Here is a 22,969-nt window from a genome sequence, read left to right as displayed (position 1 = left end):
TACCCTTCCTCCTGCGGTGGTCCTACCTCTCCAAACCAGAGCTACTTTCTGTGTTAAAGTCTTTATATAGAGTTTCTGTTCTGCATTCTCATTGGTTGTAAACCCAACCACATGACTTCCTCGTTCCCACCAACACTGGACAGTACCACCACCCTATCCTGCAGTATCTGCTGTTTGCTTGATGTCTGAGATGAGACAGAATTTCAGTGTGTTTTTTATTTGCATTTCTCTGATGACTAAAGCTGTCACTTTTTTTTCATGTTTACTGAACATTTATGCTTAATGTTTTGAAAACCATCTACCAAATTCCTTTGTTAATTTATTGACTGGGTTATTTGTATATGTTTTGGAGTTCTTTATTTTTTCTAAATACTGGTCCTCTTTTGGCTATCTAGCTGGAAAAGATATTCTCTCATTCTGTAGGCCATCTCTTGGTTCTTTTAATTGTTCCCTCTGCTGTGCACAAGCTTTCGGATTTTATGAGGCCCCATTCTTTCATTCTTACTATGATTTTGTAGGCAGCCAGAGTCCTTTTAGAAAGTTCTTGCTCATCCTTAGATCTCAAAGTGCTTCCCCTGTGTTTTTCTCCAGCAGTTTTGGAGTGTCAGATTTGATAGTGACATATTTCATACATTCCAAGTTGACTTTTGTAGAGAGTGAGAATCAAGGGTCTAGGTTCACCCTTCTATATGTGTGTCCCCGTCCCCCAGCACCATTTGTTGAAGAGGTACAAAAGTGACCTACAGATTCAATGCAGGCTCCATCACACCTTCAGTCACACTCTCCATAGAAGTGGGTGGGGGAGAACCCTAAAGTTCATAAGGATGCACAAAAGACCTACATCACCAAAGCATCCCAGAGAGAAGGAGCAAAGCTCAAGATATCACAGTACCCGACTTCAAGTAATTCTACACAGTGACAAAAACAACATGGTATGACACAAACACAGAGATCAATAGACGGGAAGGGGACTCACAAATAGAGCCACAGCTACAGCCAGCTGGAAATATTGTTGCTGTCCACTGTTCTGGCTCTATTTGGAACACGATGTTTAGCAAGTCTGTCTGTACTTTGTGAAGCGGAGAATTCCTAAATGTGTCTAAACTCATCAAAGGGATGTCTGTAGCCAAGTCCTCCTTCAGGCATCAGTAGACACCAGTGCTTTGATGCGTAGGTGGAGCTTGGTCCATCCACCCAATAATAAGCTATCTAGTAGTGAGAAGGAAATGAGGTTCACTTGTGTTGCATCAAAGTTAGATATTAATTGGAAAAAAGAGGTCCAAAACCAGTGATAGTGCAATAAATAAATGACTGCGGGGAAACCTTCCTCCAAATGAGACTTCCACAGCACAACTCTTACACTTAAGACTCAGGGAACATCACAGAAGTGCAGGTGTAAATGTTTTTCAGAGCCTGAGGACTGGGACTGATACTGTGTGACAGTTTCTTCTGGACCGGACAGGGATGTGCTCCCATGAACTTGTGATCACATGGCTGCCTGCACAAAGACCTGCAAAGACCCTACCAATTGCAACACCATTGTAGATGCAGGAAAACCTCACAAGACCATACCAATTGCCACACCATCGTAGATTCAGGAAAACCTCACAAGGCCCACCCTAGATGAAGAGCTACTGGAAGTCAATGACTGCTGAGGGAAAGAGAAATATTTTTTTTTCCTTCAGTGATGAGACCCTAATCCAAGGGAGTCAGCCCTAAATGCATGAAAATAAATGCAATACTAATTGGACTCAATAAGATGTTCTTCTGTATGTGTGTCTGTAGAGGTTATGAGTGCAAGAGGGGACAGGTTGGGGGTACAAGAAGAACTGGTTGGAGAGAGGGATATAGAAAAACCCAAATCAGCACAGAGCAGTGCAGATACAGCAGCACGTATGTGAGATCCTCCAGGAAAAGAGGACAAGATACATTCGAAACAAAAGAAACATGCACACAAGAGTTTCATCACAGTGCTGTTTATGTTTAGAGACACCAGATGGAAGTATTGCTGGCCCAAAGCAATCAAGATTAGAAGATGCTCCAGGATCCCCCATTGTGACAGGTAACTCCATGCATTCAGCCGGCAGCTGTGGGAGGGATGATTGCTATGTCTGTTCTTAACGTACCAATGTGAATTACAAGAGCTGCATTCTAAGATCACCAAGGCTACTGCAGCCTACGTGCTAAGCATCCTGTTCTTTCCGAGATGAACAAATTGTTACACAAATTGTAGATAAATCAAGCACCCTCCCCTTGCAGCATTTTGAGGTCTGCACTGTAGCTCTCCTTTAAGATCCACAGGTTCTAAACAGACTTCTGCTCAGCCGACAGTTACCACATTTGTGTGCATACATAATTTATAGAGAGTGACCTGGCAGGTGTATGTGAGCTTGGCCAGCCTTCTGGATGAACAGCACTATGTATTGGAATGAAGGACTCTAAGAAGATACACTGGGAAGCCCAGAGGCATAAGGCTATGATTTGAGATAACCTGCACTCTATTCCTGGAGCCGCTGGTGCGGACTTGCAGAAGTCATGTGGTGTCCATGTTTCACGTGAATTCTAGAAGCACCTACTATGTTTTTTGTAGGAAATAGATGAGTTGGCAAATGCAAATCCTTAACAGAGACCTCTTATATGCCTAGGTAAGGCTGGCACCCAGAAATTCTGTCAGGCCATCCCCGTTGATGTAACCTGTAATTCCCTCTGTTATTTATTTGTGTACACAAACATGCATGTTGTAGTGCACATGTGAAGGTCGGAGAAGAACTTTCTGGTGTCAGTTTTCTCCTTATACCATATGGGCCCCAAGCGTTGAACTCTGGTCATCAGGCATGGTGGCAAGCACCATCAGCCACTGAACCATTCCATTGTCTCCCCTGCTGTGTGTTCTTGACAACTTCCTGTAATACCCAAGCCTTGCTCTTACATACAGTATCAACTGATCTGATTTAAGGTGCTGAGAGGTTGGGATGGAGTGAACACTTGAAAGAGGGTGGATTTGGTGGGAGGCAGTGTGAGGTGCTTGTCTGACTGACTCAGAATGCGCTAACCAGTGCGGTCATGACCAGGGTCAGCCATGTTGCAGAATCAGATCCAAATAGCTAGTTGGGGGGTGTGTACGGTTTATATTTGTGCCTCTGACCAATTGTTCCGTCTTCTGGCCAGCAGGTAGATCAAGCATGTCTACTTGAGGATTTTTTGTTATCTTTAATATTTTATTTTTGTTTATCAGGTATTTCTACTTCATCTCAAGAAGATGTGCCAGAAAATGCAATGAGTTCCGCTTTAAAAACAGCCCTTGAACACTTCACTAGAGATCTGAAAAGAAAATTTGAGGTATCAGCCCACGAAGGCAGGAAATGTGGAATGAGCCAGAAAAACACTGCATGACCTCACTGATATATGTAATATCTACAAAAGTTGAACAAGAAGGCAGAGCAGAGGGGTGGATAGCAGGGGCCAGGGAGAAGAGGAGAATGGACAGGTACTGGTCAAAAGGCACAAATGGACTGAGCGATCTCTCCAGTTCCATGTTTTCAGTTTGTCAACTGTATCTCTCAACAAAGTTGGGCAAAAAGGCCACAGAAAGAAAACTCAGCTCGTTCTGAATTTAAAGTACCAAGTTCCTTTCATTCTTCTGGAGTACAGTACCCTTCGTGTATGAAGGTCTCCCGAGTGTGAGGCAGGGGCATTCATCTTGGCTGTGGTCACTGATTTTTATAGCCACTCTGAATTATAATTTGCATTGAAAAGGCTACTCTCCAGTGAGACCAAATGTTCTTGGCTTGGTTTCAGGGGTGGCATTCTCAGAAGGCACTGATTTGGCCACAGTAACAAATGAAGGAGGGAACCGTGTGTGGGAGAGCAGACTCTAAGACCCAGGGGGAGGGAATGTGGAGGGTGTCTGTTTAGTAACAGCAGATCTTTGAGACACTGGGCATACAAGCCACCTCAGCCTTGTCTGTGAGATGCATATCACAGCAATTTCAGGCTCCTCTGACCTCGTCTTATTATTTGAATGTCCTCAATGACTTCTGTATCAGCACATTTGTGAAAAATATTGTACCCAGCCAACATCTCTCTAATTAACTCAGGAAACCTCTAGAATCCTGCTTTCTGCAATAAGCCAATGTATAATGGACATATTATATACATTATATCAATAGTATGAATTTAGTATTGTATCAACAGTATGAATACTATATATATGTATATATATTATGAATACATTGTATCAATAGCATGAACATAGGTTTTTCCAGTTTCTCTTGTTCTTTATCATACCAAACCGGAGGCAAGCCTGAAATGGACACAGGATGATGCTTTACTGAGGTCTCTCAGCAGGAATGTTTCCTTTGAACATCGCTGTGTGCCAGTGCCATCTGTCTAACACAGTAAACATCCAGCTAACTTATGTACCATGTTTACCCCAGATGCGATTATTTTGGTTTTTTTTGTGTGTGTGTGTGTGTTATGGCTTTAGCTCAAACAGAAGGAGATTCCACTTTCTTCGGAGAAGGCAAAGGAAGTGCCAGGCTGCCTAGTCAGACTTTGGAACCAGATATACACGTGCAGGTAAATATGGATTGAAAAGCAGAGTCACGGGAGTGAAACAACATGTATCGCGTGACTATTACCTGTGTGGAGGAGAGGGGGCTAAGGAGATACAGTGTGAGGGATGTAAGGCTTCCTGTGCATTTTAACCTTTATGGTGTCTTGTTTTCCATCTACAAGACAAGAGCTGGAGCTCAACATTCTCCTTCAGCCTCTTCATGTCTACCAGTGAACAATCCTGAAACAGGCTTCTTTAGAAATGATAATCCACTTGTGAAGACAGGGCAGTCCCAGGGAGCTATGTAAAAACAGACTAAAGTGTGGTATGTCCACCCCACTGACTGTCATCCAACCTTGGGAAGAAATTTATGTCTTCAGTTCAAATACACCACTTTCTCCTTTCCTTTCCACCCTCAAGCCCCTCTCAGTGCCAACCCTCTCTCAAACGGATAGCCTCTTTTTCTCAGATTATTGTTGTTACACACACACACATACACACACACACACACACACACACACACACACACACACACACACACACACACACCAATACACATACTAAACACCAATGAACCTTGTAAACATTATCCTAAGAGAAAGAAGCCAGGTCCTAGAGGGTAAATATTGCATGGCTCCGCTTAAATGAGAGGCACCTGCTGGAGTGAGTCAAAATTATAGAGACAGAAAACACCAGAGGGGACGAGGGAGAGGCTGTTACTGTTTAATTGGTGCAGATTTTTTTCTCGTGATAAGAAAACTGTAAATGTGTAATGGTGAGGCTATAGAGCACCATGAATGAGCCTAATGCTTTGAACTGCCCTCTTAAACATGATTAGAAGGGTAAATGTTATGTTATGCTGGGATAAGAAGATATAATACATCTTCTTATGTATCACCCTTATGAGTGACAAGATGCCTACATTTCAGAGAAGTGGAGAAGGAAGGAGGCGTGAGTGGTGGATTTCTGTGTTACTAGTCCATTTAGAACAACTGCTATTGAGGCACTATGAATGAGATCTTGGGAACAAATTTTGAGTGGCATGAGGAAGAACTTAGAGATTGCTCCATAGTGGAGAGAATGGCTCGGAATGGGTGTGTGTGTGTGGACATTTGCTTAGCTGAAATAGAAACATTCTTGGGATTAAAATGCATTATTTGAATAAGAATATTTTTCACGTTCTTGTATACATGCAATAGTCAGACAAAGCCACAGAGGGCTCTGGATTTTGGATCCTGCTGTATTTTAAGGGCCTTACCCTCAGCTGCATATCCACTCAGCTAACACACACTGAACAATAATGCCAGGTGCTCACTCCATGTACAGTGTGGGAGAGCCAGCTGTGAGAGCCAGCTGTGAGGGCCAGCTGTGAGGTAGCGTTCTGATTTTTTTTTTATTTTTTATTTTTTGGTTTTTTTTCGAGACAGGGTTTCTCTGTGTAGCTTTGCGCCTGTCCTGGAACTCACTTGGTAGCCCAGGCTGGCCTCGAACTCACAGAGATCCGCCTGGCTCTGCCTCCCGAGTGCTGGGATTAAAGGCGTGCGCCACCACCGCCCGGCGCGTTCTGATTATTAACAGATACCTGAGGTAGCCAGGCATGGCAGTCCATGCCTGTAATTCCAACACTTCAGAGGCTGAGGCAGGAGAATTGCCATGGTTTTGGGTCAGTCTGTGATATGTAATGAGTTTCAGATCAGTCTGAGATTGTAGAGTGAAACCCTGTTGCAATAAAATTAGATTCCGTGTGTGTGCACATATTTTGACTCCCAGTTTCAGGGGATTTAGTCTGTGATCAATTGGCCCTGTTGCTCTGGGCTCTGTGGTAAAAGAAGGTATCATGACAAGAATGAGTAGCAGAGAAACCTCTCAACTGACAGCTAGGAAATCAAAACAAGAGTCCCATATCTCAGAGGCACCTTTGGGGCATGCTCATAATGATCTAAGACCTCCCAGCAGGCCCTACCTCCATCACTTTCTAATACTACCCTGGGACAAAGATTTTTAACATCCTGCATCCAAATGAACAGAAAGCCACAGGGTCTGTGTTTATATGGAGCATCAGGCCTAAAGGAAAAGGGAGACAGTATGCCAACGGATGAGCCATTTACAGGATGGTTAGACACACAATGGTGACTCTGGAAAATGTGAAGCTAAAACACAGAGGTAGGAAAAGTGTGTGAACCTACCTGAGCACAGCTCTCTCAGCAGCCCAAGGCCAGACAGAGGAAAGCAAGCAGAAGGTAGGGGAGGGGCCATCCAGTCTCCTTCCTGGGGCCATCTGTCCTGTATTGTGAAGCTAGCGATGACATTGTGGCTCCCTCTGGGCTGCTCGCAGGGGCTAGGTGAGAGTTTCCGAGATATATGTGTGTGTGTGTGTGGGGGGGGGGTCACTGAATACAAAAAGGTGGGAAGAGAAGGAAGGTGCCAACATGTTTTTAAGGCAAGACTGTCTGGTGAACAAGTTCTCTTGGGAACTTGAGAACACCTAATTGGTTCCAATGAAGTCTGCTGCGTTTGTGTTTGGCAGGCTGAACAAGCTGGAGAGCTTTCACAGTTCTGTTCTTCAGGAGCTGAGCAACTTGGAGAAGGATCTTCAGGCTCTCAAATACCTCGAAGAGGATGCTGTGGCAAGTTCCTTCTTGGTCCTGTCTCTGGGAAGAAAGATGACCTTTTCTAGGAAAAAAGGAAGCGTGGAGTGTTTAGTCAAAATCTTTGTTCCATTTCAGGAGTTTTGGGAGAAACAGTCAGCTGACTTGCAATCGTTCTGTGATCAGTAAGCACTGAGGTACCTTAAAAACTATTCTTTCGAGAAGTATCTTTTTGTTGTTTGTTTGTTTGTTAGAGACAGGGTTTCTGTATGGAGCTCTGGCTGTCTTGGAACTCACTATGTATTCCAAGCTGGCCTCAAACTCCCAGAGATCCGCTGCCTTTGTCTCCCGTGTCCTGGGATTAAAAGGGCATGTACTACATGTGGCTCATTATGACATTTCAAAAACGTAACATTTTTATTTATTATATGTATATTATGATTGATAAGGATGGAGCTAGTATGCCACCCATACGTTTAGAGGTTAGGGAATGATTTTGTGGGGTCAGTTCTCCCACCTTTAAATGGGTTCCAAGGATCAAACTCAGGTTGTCAGGCTTGTATAACAAGCATCCTTATCCACTGGATCACCTTGTGGCCCCCAAATGACACTTTCATGTACATATAGAACACACTTGGCTCATATTTCCTCCTGTCACATTCTCTTGGCCCCTGTCCTGTTCCTGCTGATCCCCTCCTCAGTACCTAGTTTCCCTTCCACTTCCCATGTCTCCGTACAGGAACATGGGTGAGGGGCTCACAGGGGCACAGACAGCTGGTCAGTGGCCATACCACTGTCTCCTCATCTTGTACCTGCTTCTGAGTCCTGGAGCTGCTAGGACATACCACTTCATGGTGGCACGGTTGCTGTGGGATGTTCTGTATGGCAAATGTGTTGCTGATTAGTCAATAAATAAAACACTGATTGGTTATTGGCTAGGCAGGAAGTGTAGGCGGGACAAGGAGGAGAATAAAGCTGGGAAGTGAAAGGCTGAGTCAGAGAGACACTGCCAGCTGCCATGATGACAAACAGCATGTGAAGATGCTGGTAAGCCACGAGCCATGTGGCAAGGTATAGATGAATGGAAATGGATTAATTTAAGCTGTAAGAACAGTTAGCAAGAAGCCTGCCACGGCCATACAGTTTGTAACCAATATAAGTCTCTGTGTTTACTTGGTCGGGTTTAAGTGACTGTGGGACTGGCAGGTGAGAGAGATTTGTCCTGACTGTGGGCCAGGCAGGAAAACTCTAGCTACACCCGATTGTGGTAGTGGGAAAAGCAAATAATGTGTTAACGTTACCTCCATTATTATCAAAGTTTTGACCTCACAGGACCCCTGGCTCCTTATGGGCTCCTCACCCCACACTTTGAGGGCAGCGGATAGAAAGCAACTCTGCTCTAAGTCTCAGAGAAGTCTTCTAAAACATGAAAGGCTCATTCATTTCAATTATCCCCCACTCCCAGTTTAAACTGCTCTTCAGTTAGCATTGTTGGATAGTAATTACTGTTTACATTTATATCCCTCTTTCTAAGACAAACAACAACAACAACAACAAAAAAACAAAAACCTGGCCCTGGTTTGCAAATGGCAGACAGGATGCTGGCTTTTAGCTCACACTGAGTGATGGTTGAGCTCACTGCTCTGGGCTGGGTGCTCAATGTTTAGTATCCCTTCAGGAGGTTAGGTAGCTCAGTCAAGATCACACAGGTATCCAGTGTCTGCCCTGCCCCCTTCAGGTGTTCATCTCAATAATAGTGTTCTCTCTTTTCCTAGGGATATACCAAGGACACCCTGAAACTAGATTGTTTTGACCTCTAGCCTACAGTTTCAAGAAGTTAAGGATTTGAGTGGTGATTGAGAATGCCTCATATGTGTGGACTAGTGGTATTGGCAGAGACAATCCCTAAAATAGACCCAAGTGGAAATATAAATGAATCTTTTATGTTGATAAAAGATAGTGACTGGGTTGCCACAAACCCTCCTCGGGCATTGTCATGTAACAATCCACTCTGTGATACATACTTAGATACACGTTCTTGTTTCTAACATGCCCGATATGAATGTAATAAGTGATGGATCTATTTCTTCCAGGTTTAGCTCAACTCAGTCTTCATAAGGAAAGTCAAAGCCTGGCTTTATGACTGCACCCCTCAGGTAGGTACAGAAATTGACATTGTTCAGTCCTTGTGAATCAGGCACTGAAAAACCTGATGCTTTCTACAACCTTTCTGCTCTGAGCTTGACATTGTTCGGTCCTTGTGAATCAGGCATTGAAAAACCCTGATGCTTTCTACAACCTTTCTGCTCTGAGCTTCCTCCAACCCTACGATGAGGCCCTTGGGTCAGTCATTCAGTCTTTATAATTGAGTGCCTGCTGCTATCTATCACACACTGCACTAAACATGGAGATACAGTGGTGGATTAGCATGCAGACACATTCCTACCATATGAAAAAAGTTCCAAGCCAGTGAGATGGCTCAGTAGGTAAAGGCATTTGCCACTGAGCCCGAAAACCTGAGTTCAATCCCTGGAACCCACATGATGGAAGGAAAGACTTCTGAAAATTGTTCTCCAACCTCCATATATGTTGCACACAGACACACACAGACACAGACACACACACACACACACACACCCCATAAAATTGAAATAATAACAACATGAGATTAGAGAGATGGCTCAATGGTTAAGAGCTCTAACTGCTTTCCAGAGAATCCAGGTTCAATTCCCAGTACCTGCATGGAGGCTCACAACCATTTGTGTCTCCAATCTCAGGATCCGATTCCTCCTTCTGGACTCCTTGAACACTGCACACATGTGGTGTTCAGACATACATGCAAGCAAAAACTCATACGTAAAAATATCATGTAATAAGTTCATCTACAAAATAGCTGTGTTCAAGTAAGTGCATTGAATGTGGTAAGTCACAGGATATGGAGTATAGTCATTAGTAGCTTATTTTGCCTAAGCATGCTGATTGGCTCCCCATCTGGTTTCCATTCTCTCTGCTTTCTTACTAACAGTTAAGCATAAAACTGAAGGGCTGTGTTTAAGATTGTGGCTTCCCAAAATATCAGAGTCATGGACGTGTCTCTCAAAAAGGAGTGATGATTTTGTTGACTGTGAGTTCCAAGGGCCCAATAGGTATGATGCTTGTGCCTTGACTAATCACTCTTCTCCATTTCCTTTTCCACCAGGTACAATAGCCTGAGATGGGAGATGGAGATGGAGTCTGTGGTGCCTTGGTCCAAGAGCTGTCCTTTAGAGCTATGCTCATCAGCAAACAGCCTTAGCAGGTGCTGAGTTAGGGCGGGTTCACATCTTGTAACATATTACCCATTTGTTCATTGAAACTAAGCTTCTTATTCAATTGTGGTCCAGTAATAGAAAAACCCAAGATGTTCAGCAATTTCAAGTCTTTACTTTTCAATTTAAAAAGAGTAAACTTTATTTTAATTTGAGAAATGCCTTCAAGTCTTGTAGGAACTAGAACTTCAGCAGCATTGGCATAGGGCTTATTTCATGAACTCCTTTAAAGAAAAAATCACCTAGAAACAGAATTGGATGAGAACAGTTTGACATGAAATTATAAGGGGGACACACTAGGCTCTTCAGATATTTCCACGTCTCCAGCCCTCTACCAAAGCACGTGGTCAGTAGAGGAGAAATATTCCTCCTGAGATCACTACTAAGTCTCCATTGAAGTTTGTCTGTAGAGGGCTGCTTGTACCGTGGGGCATTTGAGTTTATTTTAGAGAAATTAAACAAAGCCCATATAATCTAAAGCCACTCACAATGTCAGATGGCTTATGAATGGATCAGCAGAGAGTGCATTGAGTGGTATGTTCTCAATATAAAGTAGTTATGTTATAGGGACCATATTAATTTGTAATTTTTTTCTAATACAAATGTATGTGATCCTAACTGAATTGTTGAGTATTTTTTCGTTATGACTTTTAATGAAGTATGCTTTACTGCATTTAGTGCCATAAGGTTTGCTTATAAGAGCACACTTTTTAAAATAAATTTATTTATTTATTTACTTATTTATTTTACAACCTGGCTGCAGTTTCCCCTCTTCTCCTCCCAGTCCCTCTCCTCTACCTTTCCTCTGTCTCCATCCCCCAATCCACTCCTTCTCCATTTCTGTTTCGGAAAGGGCAGGTCTCCCATGAGTATCAACAAAACATGGCATATCAAATTGCAGTAAGACTAAGCACCTCCCCGTGTATTAAGGTTGGGCAAGGTGACCCAGTATGAGGAGTAGGGTCCCAAAAGCCAATAAAAGAGTCAGAGACAGCCCCTGTTCCCACTGTTCAGAGTCCCACAAGAGGACCAAACTATACAACTGTAATATATATACAGAGTGCCTAGATCAGTCCCATGTAGGCTCTCTGGTTGTCGGTTCAGACTCTGTGAGACCCTATGAGTCCAGGTGAGTTGATTCTGTGAGTTTTCTTGTGGTGTCCTTGACCCCTCTGGCTCCTACAGTCCTTTCTCCCTTTCTTCTGCAGGATTCCCAGAGCTCTGCCTAATGTTTGGTTGTGGGTCTGCATCTGTTTCCATCAGTTACTGGATGAAGCCTAATGACAATTGGGCTAGGCACCAATCTAAGTGTATAACAGAATATCGTTAGGCATCATTACATTGACATTTGCCCCCTCAAATCGTGTTTGGTTCTATCCTAGGTCTCTGGGTCATCCAGCCTGCAGGTCCTGGTACTCCAGGTATTGTCAAAGGTGGGTATAGCTGGGCCTTGAGGTAGATTGATTCCCAGTTTTCTGAGAAACTGCCACATGAACTTCCAAAGTGGCTGTACAAGTTTGCACTCCCACCAGCAATGGAGGAGTGTTCCCCTTGCTCCACATCCTCTGCAGCATAAGTTGTTGTCAGTGTTTTTGATCTTAGCCATTCTGACAGGTGTAAGGTGGAATCTCAGAGTCGTTTTGATTTGCATTTCTTTGATGGCTAAGGATGTTGAACATCTCCTTAAATATTTCTCAGTCATTTGAGATTCTTTTGTTGAGAATTCTCTGTTTAGATCTGTACCCCATTTTTAAATTGAATTATTTGGTTTGTTGGTATCTAGTTTCTTGATTTTTTAAAAATATATTTTGGAAATCAGCCCTCTGTTGGATGTGGGGTTGGTGAAGATCTTTTCCCATTTTGTAGGCTGCTGTTTTGTCCTATTGATGGTGTCCTTTGCCTTACAGAAATTTTTTAGTTTCATGAGGTCCCATTTATTAAGGAGTGCATATATTTTTAAGTACAGAAATTTAATGAGTAGTGTGCATGCACATGTGTGTGTGCACATGCACACACACACACACACACAATTAAAAATAAAATCGTTCAAAAAAGATCAATTAATGAGGTTAGCTGATCTTACTTCATTTAGCCACATCCAGTTCAAGGCTCATCACTTCTGATGATAAAGTATTTTGTGGGTTTCACTGCTATTACTGATAGACACCTAAAAAGTACACGTGACTTCCTCTAACTGGGGGACACACATTTGAACACTATTCTCTAGAAAACCCTTGAGTTTAGCTTATATGGGAGAAGCTAGGATGCATAGTGATATGTGACTGCAGATACTAAGGACTTTTCTGGGGGTGGGGGTCAAAGGGCATCCAGGTAACTCCTTGTGTGTGCCACTCACTGTCAGATAACTGACACTGGCAAAGTCTCAAGGAAAGGTCATTTTTACTGGGTCATCAAGAATGGCGGAATGCTGTTTTGTTCTATTGACAGTGTCCTTTGCCTTACAGAAACTTCCCAGTTTCATGAGGTCTCATTTATTAGGTGTTGATCTTAGTGTCTGCACTATTAGTGTCCTGTTCAGAAAGTTGTCCCCATGCCAATGTGCTCAAGACTATTTCCCACTTTCTCTGTATCAGGTTCAGTGTATACATATAATTTCCTATCATCTTCTTGACTTTGTATTATTTGGTGTTTTCTATTCCTCTTTTGTTTAACTGTTGTTCAAGAGTGGTTCATTCTTCTCTGAGACCCCATGGATGTGTTTGTCTCTCTCATCAGTAAAAAGTTCCTTCAAGTATCTTCGGTAGAGCTGGCTTAGTAGTCCTAAATTCCTTTAGCCTACTTTTTTATGGAAAGTTTTTCTCCTTTAATTATGACTGATAGCTTTGCTGGGAATAGTAGTCTGTATTGGAAGTTGTTGTCTTTCAAAATTTGAAAAGCGTTGTTCCGAGAGCCTCCCCGCTCCTGCATCATCCCGAGCCTTGCAGACCACTACAGATTTCCTAGCTTCTGTTGAGAATCTGTGGTTACTCTGACAGGCCTGCCTCTGCCATGTGAATGCTGCTTCCCTTGGTTACTCTACTCTCTTTGTTCTCAGTATTTAAGCGAGTTAATTATGACATGAAGAGGGAAGTCCTTTCCTGGTCTTGTCTGTCTCTGTTCTAAATGCCTCCAGTGTCTACACAGGTGGTTTTTTGTTGTTGTTGTTGTTTGTTGTTTTTTTTTTGCCTAATTTAAGGAAATTTCTGCTGTAGCTTCAATTTAAAATGTTTGCTGTTCTTTTAGAAGGGAATTCATTTTCTTTTATGCCCGTGATGAGGTTGTTGCAGAGTATCCTGTGTGTCGTACAAGTTCTGTCCATGCCTCTTGACCAATTAATCTCTGTCTTTATTGGAATGTCCCAAATCCCCACCTTGTCTTCAAGTCCATTTATTTTATCCTCCTCTCGATCTATCCTATTGGTGAAGCTTTATACACAATTGTTATTTGACTTGTTTTCACTGTTTCCGTTTGATTCCCAGCTTCCTTTTGAGTTCCTCTTTCCTATCATATACTAACCTTCCTGTTTCATTCAGTGTCATGTTTTCTTGGGGTACTTTCAAGAGTTTTTTTTCTTTGTATTATTTGAACATATTTATAATCCTTATTTTAAGTTCTTTTTCTGGGATTCCATCTAACTCATTAGCATTAGAGGCCATCACTATAGGATTAATTTTGTAAGGAGCTGGATTTCCTTGATTTTTTTTTATTCTTGTGTTTTTGTGAAGGGAGCTGGGTCATTTGTTGAATTTATTATGTTTTATTTATTTTGACTGATTTTTATTCTTTCAGAGGAAATATTTAAATTGTTGGCAATATACTAGGTTATTGTTATCCCTGGAGAGATAGTAGGAAGGGACAGTGGAACTTGTGGGCCCACTGAACTCACCTGAGCAATGGGTGGGGCCAGAGCCTCCTGGGTACTCTGTTCTTCCTGGTGATGGGTGGAAATGATGTGTTCTGGACACGTTAGCCTCACAGGGTGACTGATAGGGCTGTGCTCTTCCAGGCAATGGTATGTGGTGGGGTATAAAGTCCTGAAGATACACTAACAGCACTGGAGCAATGACTGAGACTCAAGCTCTCTGAATACACTGTGTTTACCACAGTGCTTGAGGCTGCAGTCTCTTGGACATACCTCGTTGGGTTGACACATGGTGTAGAGAGCTTCTTGGGCAGGCAGGACTAAAGACACAAAGATGTGCAGCCCTTACCTGGGTGACAGGTGGGGCTTAACTTTCTCAGGCATGGAGTCTCCTTGGTATAATGGGCAAGTGAATGGGTGACCCCAACACAGCTGTATCACTGAAAAGTCGCATCCTGCCATGGGTGGTTACAACCCCAGAGCCACATAGATGGAGTCCCCAGGAATCTTGTGAAATAAAATTCCTTCCTTGTTTATTTGAATTCCTCAACTACTAAAACCAAGTTCAGCATTAATTCCTTTTGGAATGTCGTCTTGCTGTAAACCATTTCTAAGTTTTAGAACTAAATGGTCTCTCCCAGACTATGTCTCTAAGGACACATATTCATCTGGATCATCATGTAGCTCTAGTACAACACATAACACTATACAGCATAGATTTGAGAAAATATTTACTGAATATGAAATTTCAGAGTTAATCCAATAATCTAAGTCTAACCTGGGTGTAACACAAATTCTAAAATGGTCTTTTAATTAAAAAAAAAAAAAAACAACCTGGAGCCTAATATTGAGGTGAAAGCTGAAAGATCAAGAAGCAGAGTAAGCCACAGCCACCACCTCTTACCTGACCAACTCCTCAGCCTGAAAGAGCTCCAGCCAAAAGGGCTTCACCTGAAAAAGCCTCTAGTTCTTTTCTCCTCATGCCTTATATACCTTTCTCTGCCAGCCATTACTTCCTGGGATTAAAGGCGTGTGACTTCCCAAGCAAAGGCATGAGATCTCATGTGCTGAGATTAAAGGTGTGTGACTCCCAAGTACTGGGATTAAAGGTGTGTGCCATCACTGCCTGGCTCTGTTTCTCTCCTAGACTGAGTTAATCTCATGTAGTCCAGGGTGGCTTTGAACTCACAAAGATCTAGATGGATCTCTGCCTCCCAGTGCTAAGATTAAAGGTGTGTGCTACCACTGCCTGGCCTCTATGTTTAATCTAGTGACTTGTTCTGTTCTCTGACCTTCAGGCAAAGTTTATTAGAGTACACAATATATCACCACAACTGGGTTGAAAAAAATCAAGGCTTTGGTATGACTTGGATATACAATGTCTCCCATAGATTAATGTGTTTGAGTAGTGGGTTCTCAGCTCAAGACATGGTTGTAGGAGGTTGTGAAACCTTAAAGCATTTGTACTTTGTTGAAATGACTTATACAGCCCCACTTCATGACCATGTCACATTTACTGAATGGCAAGGAATATTTAGATGACTGTAGTCTTTAGGAGAGAATGTTTCCTTGCATGTGTCAGAAAGGAGCTGAGATATGTGAAGGTCATTTGACTTGGAAGAAGGCCTGCAACCATCAAACCATATGCTGAATTTTCCTTTAAGTGAAGCATCAAGGAGACATTGGTGTGTATTATCGTTCTTTTAATTTGCAATAGCTAATTTCTCATAGAAACATTAGGTCTATTTTTTTTTTTGAGACAAAGTCTTACTGCATAGCCAAAAATTTCCAGGAATCAGCATACTGAACCCTAGAGTGGCTTTAACTCAGAGCAATCCTCCTGCCTTAGCTTCCTCTGTGCTGGGATTGCATCCTGCCTAGCGTTTTATTTTTATTGAGATGATCCCACCCACATCTTAAAATAATGACGTGAAAGGAGGCCCTTTAAAATGATCACCCTCCCTAAACTCAAGCCTTCGTCCACTCCAAGTCCCTTCTGCCCTCCTCCCCATCCCCTCACCCTCATCTTCCTAACTCTCCTGCCCCACCCATTTCTAGCTTGGGATGTAGGCGACTTTGGTCAGACTTTGAACATGTCTATTGAGGCTACCTTCATGCTGTGCATTGTGATCGCTATCATGTTGGAGACTGTAGCCTCTGTGTGACAAATGGCAGATGGTGACCCTGCTTCAGCTCCTGAGGTGAAGTGGCCACTTCCTCCACCTGGGAAGACACTGTAAAGGTACCCAGGGTGTTTGTAACTAATGTCATTTGTGCCCCCATTGGATGGTGTAGTATATATAGTAGAAGTACAGCAGAGTATACTGGTATACTAAATAGTAAGTAGTTTCTAATAGACTCCGATTGTCTGATCTGTATTCAGTGTTCCTTGTGAGTGATGAACATCTTAGCTAGTTTGACTTGGTATATAAATACTGCATTAATAATGTCACATAACATCCCATTGCTTGTTGAAATGAATTAAGAGTCTAAGATGAATCACTGAAATATCACATTGGTAAAAATAATTACCAAATAACAGACCACTTGGCACACCACATAGGCCCACATTTTAGTTTCTTTGAGCCAAATAAAAAGTGTAACACGTTTTAGCATAAAAATCAATTTATTATACAACAATCACACAGAATGCTTTTTATCTAAAAGAAAAATGGCTTCTGGCTCCCTTTCACCCCAGTCATGATACTGTGTTCTTTAGATGCAGTACTGTCAAAGGAAAACAAAAAGTAAAACCCTCCATTTCCAAAGAGGTGACCTCTACTAACGTTCTTAAATGACACAGGAATGTTGGGAAGGACTAGAGTAGAGTGGTCTCTAACATACAAAATGCTATTCTGCCGATTTGATAAAAAAATAATAATTCTCTGATGTGGGAAGACAGGAACTTATCCACCAATATGTATAAATATAATTCTGACGGGTTGACATTTTCTATGCTTAATTACATTCAGCAAATATTCCATTTTATTTTAAAAGCTGGGGAAATTAAGGTTTTATAGTACCCAAGTATTTCTGTTCTCATGAATAAAAGGGAATTTACTTGGGAAACTGTTTTATCAGATTATAGAGATAGACATTTTTTTTTTACTTCTATTTTAGAAAATTCACACTAAGAATAAATGGGTTAAAATGTTTACCAGATCCCATTTTTCAGCTCAGGTTTTATAGCTCTGTGTGTCTTCTTGGCCCTTGAGTGGGTTAAGGCTTAGTGTTGTACTGAGCTTGCTCTGGGAGGGTTAAGCTGGCTGGTACTTTGAGCTGCCATTACTGAACGGCTATACAAAGATGACGTCCTCTGTGTTCTACAGATGTGAGGTCACGCAAACACCCCACTGCAGGCATGATGATGCACTGTGAGACTTCAGTACCTCACTGGCAAAGTAAGAGTAACGTGGGTCAAGGACCAGTGATGCCTCGCCTGTCTCATTTTTACCCAGAATTCACTTCAGTAACAGATTTCAAGTCATGTTTGAGAACTAAAACTGAACTCCAGTCTCACCAAGGAGTTTGCTCCTTTGGCTAACTTGTCTCTTGTCACAGAAGAACAGTAACATACTCAGAGCTAGCCCTTAAAACGAATGCTTGGGAAAGAAGAACATACTAGCTCGAGTCTGAGTCACTGGAGATGGCGGTGAAGCACCTGGGAGCAGATCAGTTTGAGAAAATCATTTAGAAAACACAGTGAAGAGTAGGTGGTGAGCAGACAGGAGGAGCTTGTCCAACAGGAGTAACAGTGTGGGATGGCACAGGACACAAGGACTACAGTGTTTGTCCAAATACACTGAGAAGGGCAGAATACTCAGTTTAAAAAGTCAGTACAATTTTTAACAGGGAAAAGTAAAATGGGAGCTTGCCCAGAAAGGGAAGACAAGGTGGGCAGCACCACTGTTGGCACGTAAGAAAAGCCTACCATGTGCTGGACGCCAGAGCCACGACCCAGGTACATAGCGCTAAAATGGAGGAAACGCAGTCCAAGTTACTAAGTTATGTTTTGTGTGAGTTTGGGGAAATGTCCTGTCTCATGCTCGGTACAGTTTAACAGTGGTGGTGCATCAGTTGGGGGAAGGAAGTGAACAGGGCCTCGGTCTGCCTCTGTACTGGCTTCGCAGTGGAGACCACAGTTCTGAGCAGAGACAGCACGTGCTGCTTAGGCCGGTGCACTCTCACTTGGCTTATTCCCAGCCCACAGGATCTTTCCAAATGACCGCACCCTTTTCTGTTTTCTGAAACTTAAACTTAGGAAGATTGGTAGCAACTACTTGGGCAATATTCCTGAGTAGGCTCAGAAGCAACAACTGAAAATGTGATGTCTGTTTTGCCCCTGGCTCTGTTGATTACGATTTACAAGTATTCCTGTTGCATTTCTGTGCCAAGGAGAACTGCAACTGGACTCCAGCCTTTGTTCAGAAAAGGCATGGCAGCTACGTGTAGACCCAGCTTTTGATATGGAGAATGTGACTCTCTGAATCCAGACCAGCAAGGGAGGTAGACAGGAATGTATGAGTAAGGAAGCTAATTGAAACGGAGAGACAGCTCCTGCCCAAAGCCCCTGAGTTATGATCATTTGGCAAAAGAATTGTTTTCTGGTTGAGACAAGGTCTTCTTGTGCCCATGTCGCCCAGGCTGTCTCGATACCCAAACACTTGGGATCGCAGGTGTATGCCACCATACCCAGCTCACGAAGTTGTTCGTTCATAAAATGACTAATCTTCAAACTGTGTTGAAGAAAAATGAATCTCATTACTATGTCACTAAATTTAGAATCAGAGTGGTTAAAAATGTAGCTGCCTCCCTGGCTTGAGAGAGGGAGAGGTGATGCTAGATTCTGTCTTTTGTTAAGGATTCCATTTAAACGCTTCCTAGAGTTGATACCTTAAGGAGCAAGTAGACTAATCATCGATTTATGCACTGACAGTTATTGCTTGACATGGACTAGAGCAGACCCTGACATTTACAATATAATTAACATTTTATTTTACACATTTAATCTAAAGAAAATTAACTCTGAAGACTTGCCATGAAAAACAAAGCCCGTGTCTCCTGGTTTTCTGCGTGAATAAGGCATTACAAAGAGTTCAGGAGAGAGGGGGCGCTGCACCTGTTCTGAGGTTTGTAGAGGTCGGCATCGCTTCAGTTAATAGAGTAACCTAATAGCAATACATTATAATACATTCTGGGTACAAATGATTTACAAACTCAAAAGGAATTAGTTTATGCTAAAACAGACAACTTTCAATCCAGTCTTGGCTTTAAAACAAGCTCATCTGTTGGGCTGCTGCACTTGTGATGCTCCCCATCACTCCATTCATTGCACCTTCTTGTTTGTTACACCGTTAGCTGCGGCCGAGTGGGCTTTGGGCAAACCATTCTTCACCTCTTTCCCTGTGGGCAGCTCTGGCATCTCTTTCTTCGCTGGCTTTTTTCGGTATGTCTGTCAGAGAGTAGACAGGAGGAAAAGCAGAGGAGACGAGTTAATAAGTCATTGTCTCTAAACTTCTGACACAGCATGCATTTAAAGCATTCCACAGTCTTCCTTGGCACTGGACCTCCTAATAAGACTTTGTTTTGAAGCCTCTTGCTGTAAAGCTCAGGTAAAAACCAAGGCAAATACAGGAATGTCAGTACAGGTTATTTCACTTTATCTGTGTTACATCATAATTTGCTTAGCATGCAAAGCAGCTTATATTAGTAATTCACTTGGGAAAAATATAACTTCCTTTAAAATTCAAGATAAAAGGAGCTGTTATTTTACTTTTTTATTCTGAGATTGTAATTACAACATTATCTGATTCTGGAAGGGTTTTAAACGTTCTCTTTAGTGCTGAAGATGGAAAGCAGGGTCTCATGCATATTAATTATGTCATCTGCCACAGAACTCCACTCCGGCCTTATATGTCCCCCTCTCTCATTCTGATGAAATACCTGATCTGTCACCTTATTTTTATTTATTTATCTATTTTTTGAGACAAGGTCTCATTCCACCCAAACTGGTCTCCAACTTGCTACCCATGATCACCTTGAACTCTTGATCTTCCTGTGTCTACCTCTTCAGTGCTAGGATAACAGTATTTTTACTTTTTTAAAAAGCAATGATGGTATTAACAAGGGTCAAGACTGGAATGGTATAAAGTCTGAATCAGTGTGTAGACAGAGTTTTGGTACCCATTGCCTACCACTGCCAGCTACGGTGAGCCCATGCTGTTCCCTTCGAGCTCTGGTACGCACATGTGGATCTGTTTGGTTCCACCAATGCGTCTGTCTTTAGACATCCTCATATGAGACTGATCTGTTAGAAGGGCAAAGGACAGCCAGTCCAGTTCAGAAACACACACTCTGAAAAGCTGTCAAAGGTCCAGTTCCCACAGTGGTCTTTCACATAAAACCACTATGGAACAAAAACTAAAAATGAGAGCAATTGTCTGGAGAAGAAAACACAGTTGACTAGAATTTCAAAAGTACTGTTTGAATACAAATTATGCTTTTTCTTTTTGGTGTGAAGCAGCCTTTTCATTTCCTTAGCCCCACCATTTATAATTCACAGCCACCTGAGCCTCTGCTGCCCCAGCCTGTGTGGGTTCTTAGGACAAAGTCACTGTGCAGGATGCTCTCATCTCAATTGTTAATTGAAAAGAAAATGTCACTTGACAAAGAGTGAGCCAGCATGCCCTGTCCATGTCCATGCTGGTTTTGCCTTGAAGGAATTTCCCCAAATGAACACTGCCTCCATACCTCAGAGCAGCTGACGGAGGCTCACTGAATTCATTATTAAACACGAAACACAATTGTCAAGTTGTTCTCCACTCAAGCTTCCTGGCTCTGTGTTACTACACCTGTTCAGCTTTCCGACGTCAGGTCTGGGTGGTGGCGGGGGCAAACACAGGTGCAGATATAATGGAACTTAGTCTTTCAGAATGAGCTCTCAGCAAAGGCCAACTGGACTGTTAGCTGGCTGTCCTTGGAGGAGGATGTGGGGAGAAGGGTTAGGAGGGTACCCTTCACTTCCTCCTTGGCGTCCCACTATCTTAGATACACCGTACATTGGGGCAGCTTGTCGCTCTGCCCTGAACACTTACACCTTACTTACCTGGACATAGAAGTTTAGGAACAGGATAACCAGTGTCATCATGTAGGAAGACTGGAAGATGAGACAGCCGAAGGGGAAGCCGCAGGGCTTCACCACGGCACTGAGGGTGTGCGTGATGGTCAGCACAAATTGCACCTGCAAGACAGAGGGCTGCAGCTGAGAACAGGTCCCATGGGAGGGAGGCCCTATTGGTCTACACACGGCTACTGTCCCTTGTTATATTCTGCAGAAGCAAATCAAGAAAAATACCCCAATAGTCCACTACCCTGCCCAGAGACTTTATTTGAAATTATGTAAGTATATAAATTTGTCTATTTCTGATGGAAAAGTAGTTAAGTTTATTTTAATTTAAAAAATGATCTCAGTTTTATATTAACTCAAAAATGATTATTATTTCAAACCAGAAAATCTCCACTTAGAAGCTAACCGCAAACACAAAGGCATATTGTGGCCGAAGTATGACTCCTCCAGGCCACATTAAGATAAAAGGCAGCCTAGGCACAGAGCCTGAAAAGCCTGTTCCTTCCCTGTCTGTGAGGCACATGGAGAAGCAAAGGAAGAGCAACATACCAGCTGAGCCTGGGTGAGGTATTTCTTCCACCAAAGGTACTTGTGCATGGACGGGAACACAGAGAGTCCGTAGTAGGAGTACATGAGAATATGAATAAAACTGTTCAGGGTTGGTCCAAAGAAGCCTAGGACAGTGGAGTATGTGAGTTAGTACTCCCAGAAAGGGAGGTGCTTGTCCTTCCTCGTTATCTGTCGGTCTCTATCCTGACTGAAAAGTGCTAACAGGTGTAGACAATCACGCAACAGCATTCATGGAGAGATCTCTAACTGGTGCGGTCATTCCAGGATTCAGTAAAACCTTCTAGACAGAGGTGTAGTCCAGGAGAGATGTTCAGCCAGCCAAGCCAGCTACTCCGTATCTGAAAAGGGCTCACTGTCTCTGCAGCAGTCATTCTTACCAGCTAATCAGGGAGGCAGAGAAAGGTGAAGCTGAGTCTGGTTGCAGAATCCCACTACAGGAGAGTTGACTTTCTTTTGCCTAAACCTTGATTAAGCCATGTTGGTGACAGAGCCTCCTGTGGCTGGAGTGCTTGCCTAGTGGTTTCTTATGTCTGGAATGTGTTTGTGTGTAAGCTCTTTTCTCATTTTGAAACCACTCAAAGCTGTGGTGGGATTGAGAGACTGTCCTGCATTGTCTGAACTAAAGAGCACGGCCTACTTCTTAGTCAGTTTCAATTCTTTAGCCCCCATTTCTCACCCTACATTAGTAACCTAGATAACTGGAAAGCAAAACCAACAGCGTGATACATACAGTAAGTTTTCAGCAAATACTGGCCAGTATGTGTTATGACACTTGAGTTTCCATGGGAAAAAAAAGACTATGGGAGTACTCAGCAGTCCAAGATGAGATTTGTCCATCTGGGTTCTCATTTCTGAGAAGCTCTGTACTTATAATTTTTGTAAACATCTTGGAGATACAGCACACAAATATTCACAGGACCATCTCTGAACAGTGAAATGTGAATTTTAAATGCATAATGA

The 22,969-nt window shown here is 42.6% G+C and overlaps 2 protein-coding genes across 3 annotated transcripts in view; one reads left to right on the top strand and one right to left on the bottom strand.

Annotated features, from left to right (window-relative positions):
- The window catches only part of Sycp2l (synaptonemal complex protein 2 like), a 56,252-nt gene extending 48,920 nt beyond the window's left edge, over nucleotides 1-7,332 (top strand). The window contains 5 exon segments of the mRNA XM_052728450.1: nucleotides 1,988-2,062; nucleotides 3,236-3,339; nucleotides 4,487-4,578; nucleotides 7,083-7,182; nucleotides 7,282-7,332. Of these exon segments, the coding sequence (XP_052584410.1) occupies nucleotides 1,988-2,062; nucleotides 3,236-3,339; nucleotides 4,487-4,578; nucleotides 7,083-7,182; nucleotides 7,282-7,332 (422 nt within the window).
- An 11,947-nt stretch (nucleotides 7,333-19,279) lies between these two features.
- Nucleotides 19,280-22,969, bottom strand: part of Elovl2 (ELOVL fatty acid elongase 2) — a 41,455-nt gene continuing 37,765 nt past the window's right edge. For both annotated transcript variants that reach the window (XM_052728348.1, XM_052728349.1), the window contains exons 6-8: nucleotides 21,989-22,113; nucleotides 21,419-21,553; nucleotides 19,280-19,765 (exon numbers count right to left, since the gene is read on the bottom strand). In XM_052728348.1, coding sequence (XP_052584308.1) covers nucleotides 19,640-19,765; nucleotides 21,419-21,553; nucleotides 21,989-22,113 — 386 coding nt within the window. In that variant the 3' untranslated portion in view covers nucleotides 19,280-19,639. The remainder of the gene's footprint in view (nucleotides 19,766-21,418; nucleotides 21,554-21,988; nucleotides 22,114-22,969) is intronic.

The sequence above is a fragment of the Peromyscus californicus genome, unplaced genomic scaffold (genome assembly GCF_007827085.1).
Source record: "Peromyscus californicus insignis strain IS unplaced genomic scaffold, ASM782708v3 Scaffold_8__1_contigs__length_139910024, whole genome shotgun sequence".
NCBI lineage: Eukaryota > Metazoa > Chordata > Mammalia > Rodentia > Cricetidae > Peromyscus > Peromyscus californicus.
Note: the sequence above shows the minus strand (reverse complement) of the source record. Positions and strands in the feature narration are given on the sequence as shown.